Source organism: Panicum virgatum, chromosome 7N (genome assembly GCF_016808335.1).
Source record: "Panicum virgatum strain AP13 chromosome 7N, P.virgatum_v5, whole genome shotgun sequence".
NCBI lineage: Eukaryota > Viridiplantae > Streptophyta > Magnoliopsida > Poales > Poaceae > Panicum > Panicum virgatum.
The window spans coordinates 27,768,200-27,774,714 of NC_053151.1; the positions used below are offsets into that span (position 1 = coordinate 27,768,200).

At 45.3% G+C, this 6,515-nt stretch overlaps 1 protein-coding gene across 1 annotated transcript; it reads left to right on the top strand.

Moving 5' to 3' along the window:
• Window positions 1-297: 297 nt before the first annotated feature.
• Window positions 298-6,302, top strand: LOC120681824 (acetyl-coenzyme A synthetase, chloroplastic/glyoxysomal-like). The gene is made up of 18 exons (XM_039963448.1): window positions 298-952; window positions 1,303-1,449; window positions 1,540-1,695; window positions 1,799-1,921; window positions 2,006-2,174; window positions 2,698-2,780; window positions 2,989-3,090; window positions 3,168-3,256; window positions 3,367-3,457; window positions 3,567-3,680; window positions 4,037-4,113; window positions 4,187-4,265; window positions 4,364-4,432; window positions 4,512-4,687; window positions 4,779-4,835; window positions 5,377-5,467; window positions 5,565-5,663; window positions 5,848-6,302. The coding sequence occupies exons 1-18, from the start codon at window positions 482-484 to the stop codon at window positions 6,031-6,033; spliced, it is 2,379 nt and encodes a 792-aa protein (XP_039819382.1). The 5' UTR covers window positions 298-481; the 3' UTR covers window positions 6,034-6,302.
• The last annotated feature ends 213 nt before the right edge of the window (window positions 6,303-6,515 follow it).

A 6,515-nucleotide genomic window follows, 5' to 3' on the forward strand; every position in this document is an offset into this window, starting at 1 on the left:
TTATCAAATAACAACGAAATGTGCTACGGTACTCAAATCTAAACTTTTTCACCAACTAAACACGTCAGTTAGTACTCTGTGCAAGATTCTCTTTTCGCGAAATTTTTGCCGTAGAAACAAACATAGCCGGGAAGGGAAGCCGCCAAAGTCGGGTGACGACGGCGGCCACGAGCCCAGCCCGCGGCGCATCGCGAAAAACGACCGGACCGGCCCGCTCGCCGCCCGCGACGGGAGAAGCAACCCTGGCAGGCGAGTCAAAGACCGTCCAAATCCCAGCCACGCAGCCCGGCCGGCCGCCGAAGTAACCCCCAGCGCGCACGTATAAACAGCCGGGGCGCGGCCGCGCGGGCGTCTCCACCTCCTCCGCTCCCGTCACCGGCGACAGCAGTAGTCGTACTAGGCTACCAGCAGCAGCAGGAAGAGCACGCTAGCGCCGCCGCCGCCTACCATACCGTCTCCGAGTGCCACCAGAAAAGAGGGTATGGTGAAGCCAATCCGGCCTCGCTTTCCCGCCCGCTTGATTTGCCTCCTCCACCAGCCGGCGGCCGACGGCCGGGAGCAACCCAAAAAGTCAGAGGGGAATTGGCCCACGGCCAGGCCGCCAGCAGCGGAGCTGAGGCGAGGTGAGGTGAGCGGAGGCCATCAGGGGGGGCCGCGCGGCGTCATGGCCCAGCATATATACGCCACCACCAACAGCGGGTGCGCGACCCCGCTGCTCTCCCCCGCGCCGGCCCTCCTCCAACCCCTCCTCCCCTCGCGGTTGCCGCGGCGCCGGACCAGCCCCATGGGCGCGACCGGCCACCTGGCGCTGTCCGCCGCCAAGCCGCGGAGCGGCCGCAGGCCGTGCGCGGCCGTGCTGGGCGAGCCGCTGCCGGCGCTCGACGACGCCGGCCTCCTCGTCCACCCCAGCGCCGACTTCGCCGCCCGCGCCCTCGTCTCCTCCGAGCAGCAGGTGATCAATCCCCCGCTCGCTTTGCCCCGATCCGCGTGTACGGAACGGGTGGCGCGCGTTCGCGCCGCGGGGTCTGTGTGTGCGGCTGGTCGTGATCCGAGCCCCGCCTGCGTGGTCAGATAACGCAGGCATGGACTAGAAAACAAGCCGCATATGGCTGGGCTCTAGACTGGGACCTTGCTGACCTGTGTGCACGTGTTGTTTTCCCTTCTTCTTCGTGGCCGCGCAGTTCGTAGTCCATATGTACTGGATTGGAGAACTTTCGGTGTCTGTGAATTGCTGAATTACTTTAGGTGGTGAATGTGAGGAGTAACTTTGATACTTTTTACCATGAATGAACTGTGAATCAGTACCGGGAGATGTACCAGAGGTCGATCGACGACCCTGCCGGATTCTGGTCGGAGATCGCGGAGGAGTTCTACTGGGAGCAGAGGTGGGACCCTGACGAAGTTTGCTCCGAGAACCTCGACGTGACCAAGGGACCAATCAAGATCGAAGTAAGCGGTTGATTGGTTTCAATGATTGTCTCTTGCTGGTGGGGGAGGGTAAGTGGATCTTGATGGTTGTTTGTTGCTTATCACCGGCAGTGGTTCAGAGGGGGGAAGACCAACATATGCTACAATGCGGTGGACCGCAATGTGGAGTCTGGCAATGGGGACAAGATTGCCATGTACTGGGAGGGGAACGAGCCCAGTCAGGATGGGAAGCTCTCATACTCCGTGCTCTTGGACAAGGTTTGCCAGGTAAACCTCCATTCTCTTCTCTACCAACACAAATGCATGTGGTGTGACAGGGATGTTTACAGAGGCCAGAGGAGCCTAATATGTTGTGTTGTGCTTTGCGTAGCTGGCGAATTACCTGAAAAGTGTTGGTGTTGGAAAGGGTGATGCTGTGGTGGTCTACCTACCGATGTTGATGGAGCTGCCCATTGCAATGCTTGCATGTGCTCGGATTGGTGCAGTTCACTCGGTAATTGTTATACCATTTCGCTCTGCTAATTGTTCTGAATGATCCTGTGTATGTTTGCCTGTTATGATGCTGGATTATGTTCAGGTTGTGTTTGCTGGCTTCTCTGCTGATGCACTAGCACAAAGAATTGTTGACTGCAAGCCTAAGGTTGTGATTACCTGCAATGCTGTGAAAAGGGGGCAGAAACTCATCCCTCTGAAAGATATAGTTGACACTTCTCTGGTTGAAAGTGCAAAGAATGGAGTTGATGTAGGTATGCCCTAAAATCTGACTTTTCTGCGAATGGCTGTCAGACCTGTTTGTAAAACTTGGCTCCAATAAAATTGCATCTAGTCTACTTTGCTCTTGTTCTGCATCTTAGGCTCTTAGATTCTAGGGAATTGTACTAATGAAATATCTCATGGAGTTGGATATTTTAAAGATCCACAACCTTGGCTTCCTTATGTTTTTTTGGATTTTTAAGTTAAAAAAAATCTGTAAACTTTTTCCTGGCACCACTTTTTCTATAAGATCGTATTATAAATGGATAATCTAAAGCTACACATGAATCAACTTTCATCTTGTGTTCTTGACCGTATTTCTTACTTCTTATACCTCCTCGATATTTCATCTTGCATCCTTTTTTCAATATGCCCTGCTGAATTCTGTTGATGCCTTAAGAGAAAGTTCAAAGCACCAGTATACTCTTGATCAATTCACAGCATGAAGTTTGTTCAGTGCGTATGTACTGATATTGTTTGAAGAAATCTAATATGAAATTTTCTGGTGCCGAGAAGGTATTTGCTTGACATATGAAAATCAGTCAGCACTGAATAAAGAAGACACACGATGGAAACCAGGAAGAGATGTTTGGTGGCAGGTATGTTCAAGACAAATAAGTTCAATTATGTTGGTTGTTAGATCACATTTGCTAGGCGCAGAACATCTGTGTAATTGGAATATCATCTAGAAATTTTCTTGGCAAACACTTTCTGTTTCGTGTTATATCAATATATCATTTTTTTTCTGAACGCTTATACCACTGAATATGTGTTATTTCATTCTGAATACATGATGATGTCCCACAGGATGTTGTGCCCAATTTCCCAACTAAATGTGGTGTGGAATGGGTTGATGCAGAGGATCCATTGTTTCTTTTGTACACAAGTGGCAGCACAGGGAAGCCAAAGGTAGTCTTAACTCTTAACCTCATAGATTGCTCCTCTACCCCTTTAACCAAACTATTAACCTACTATGAACCATACAGGGTGTGTTGCATACAACTGGGGGCTATATGGTCTACTCTGCTACAACATTTAAGCATGCATTTGACTACATGCCAGGAGATGTATACTGGTAATATATCTTTGTTGGGCCTTTGGGCAGAGCAAGCAGTTCTCTGAAGTCATTGGGTCTCTAGTCGCTGCCATTTTCTTACTATTGTTCCTCTGTTTCACTTAAATAAGGTGCACTGCAGACTGTGGTTGGATTACTGGACATAGTTATGTGACATATGGTCCTCTGTTGAATGGAGCCTCAGTTCTCATTTTCGAAGGGGTAAGTGCAGAACCTTTTTTAGATGATTTGTTATTAACTGTGACATGTGATTTTGGGCTTCTTTTGAATTGTTCTATCTCTAATTTGTCTTCCTGAATGCAACTTGTAGGCTCCAAATTACCCTGATCCCGGTCGGTGTTGGGACATCGTTGACAAATATGGAGTGACAATATTTTATACTGCACCAACACTTATACGCTCACTCATGCGTGATGGTACTGAGGTAACACAGCTGGCTGCTTAATTTATACTATTTGTATTCTCAGTTAAATACGGTAGCTCTTCGTAATCATCCTAGAAATGCCCGGTGCTTTATTCAACCCTACCCTTTATTCTCCAGTTCCTAGATATGAGATCAAAAGAAAAAATCTTAATTTTTTCTACTTTTAAATTATCAACTTGATCGCTAATGTCCATTGACTATTAGCTGTTTACGATGGAGCTTGCATGCACTATCCACTATTAATAGTAGAAATATATCGAAAATATATCTTCAAAGTGATATGGTTGGAGTAATTTAAATTTTGATTGTCAATGTTTCCGTCTTGTCTAACCTTCTGAGTTTCCCTTCTATCTTAGTATGTTGATCGGTACTCTCGCAAGTCCCTCCGAGTGCTTGGAAGTGTAGGTGAGCCAATCAACCCAGCCGCATGGAGGTTTGTAATCACTGCAAACTCTTAAAATTCCTATGTGCTGAAAAGGTCTTACATGCTCTGTTCTTCATTTCAGATGGTTCTATGATGTAGTTGGTGACTCACGATGCCCCATATCAGATACTTGGTGGCAGACTGAAACTGGTGGATTCATGGTAAGTGTGTCTTCATAATTTTTCAAGGGGACTTTTAGAGTTTAATAAATGGACTGCCACCTTACATATCAGATTGATGTGTAATTCTTCTTCTTTAGATCACTCCTTTACCTGGTGCTTGGCCTCAAAAACCAGGATCAGCAACATTTCCTTTCTTCGGTGTGCAGGTAGACATCATAAATATGACCTTTATGAAATAGAAGTTCACGATCCTCTTATTTTCTAATAATTTTACCTGATTCACAGCCAGTCATTGTTGATGAGAAAGGGCGAGAATTGGAAGGAGAATGCAGTGGATATCTTTGCATAAAGAAGTCATGGCCTGGGGCTTTCCGAACTCTCTATGGAGATAAAGACAGATATGAGACGACATACTTCAAACCATTCGCTGGATATTATTTTTCGGGTGATGGCTGCAGCAGGTATCACATCATATGTTTGTTGACACAGTAAATGTGCATGTTTACACCCAAAGATATGTTTACATCTTAATAAATTGAATATGCATGTCAGGGATAAAGATGGCTACCACTGGCTGACTGGAAGAGTTGATGATGTTATCAATGTGAGGTAAACTGAGCAACTTATTTGATGGCATTCTTTTGCTTGATCTCTTATATTAATAAAGGAGTGTTAAAAGAAGCCATCACGTTCACCGAGAAGGGCTAGAAATTTCCACATTAATCTAAAAAAGAGAAGGATTTACACCGTACGACTATCCAACGGTCTAAATTAACTCAAGAATCCATATCAAATATGATTAATAAATAGCTAGTTTCGAAATTATAAAATTAAGAAATTAGGAGATGATCAAAGAGTACATGTTGAATACAATTAGCTAAATTCGGAATCAAGAAAAGGAAAATTAGGTATTGACTTAAGAGTCCATATCAAATACAATTAGTGAGTAAGTGAGTAGCTAAATTCGAAATGTGTATGTTTTGCCCCTGCTTTACAGTGCAATTGTGATTTTGCCCTTGTTTTTTTCAACATTGTTATTTTTCCCTTACTATTCACAAGTCAACGTGATTTTGCCCCTAGTTTTGATTCATTTGATGGTTTAAAGAAGTTGTCCAGATTTGAATATTTTATCTTCCTTTGGATATTCTAGTGGACACCGGATTGGGACAGCTGAAGTTGAGTCTTCTCTGGTTTCACATCCAAAATGCGCCGAGGCCGCTGTTGTTGGCATTGACCATGAGGTGAAGTCCTGAACTTAACCTTTTTTCCTCTTTAGTGCTCCATATTTTTGACTCCCCCTCTTTAATCAAATCTGGTCTTAAAAAAAACTATATTTAGGTTAAAGGCCAAGGAATATATGCTTTCGTGACTTTGGTGGATGGTGTTCCCTACAGTGATGATCTAAGAAAAAGCCTCGTTATGACAGTCCGCAGCCAGGTACATTTACTGGATGATGTCTGGTGGCAAATAATCTGATTACTAATTGCCATTTTCTTTTCTTGAGAACCTACAATTTTCCTTGAATATCTATGTTTTTCACCTCCTTTTTCGCGAGTGGATAGGACATTATCGATTGTGAAATTTTCTCCCCAGCATAATCTTTGTACCTTTTCTTGTGCAGATTGGCGCATTTGCTGCTCCTGACAAGATCCACTGGGCACCGGGGCTCCCTAAGACACGAAGCGGGAAGATCATGCGAAGGATTCTGCGGAAAATCGCATCCAGGCAGCTCGACGAGCTCGGCGACACAAGCACGCTTGCTGACCCTGGTGTTGTCGACCAGCTGATTTCGCTCAGCGACAGCTGATCTATGGGCTATGCCTGATCACTGCGTGCGCTACACGTTGTGTAAAACTCAACTTGTGTGCGGTCAGCGCTCGACCCACCATTCTCTGGTTTCTTCGGTGTTTGGGGGGAATGGCAACCAAAGAGAGATGATGCCGTGCGTCTGTAAATTGTTGGATCACAGTCACAGATAGTACTATAGTAGATAGATTGGTAAATAAGGAAATTACTGTAAGTGCAAGTTTTGGGTACATCGAAAGTTATATAATGATACAAGTTGGCATTTTATTACAGGAGTCAGCCATGGGCGCTGAAGTAGGAGTGTAGGACTAGGACATTCACGTCTACCACTGTTTGTATGATTTTCAAAGCATGCGCCCCCTTTTATGGGCATGTTTGGATCCAAGGGCTAGAGCTATTTCTAGTCTAAAATAGCTCAAAATAGCCCAAAATTTCCAAACATGAGGGCTAGTTCTTGGCTATTTGCAAATAGCCTACCTCAAA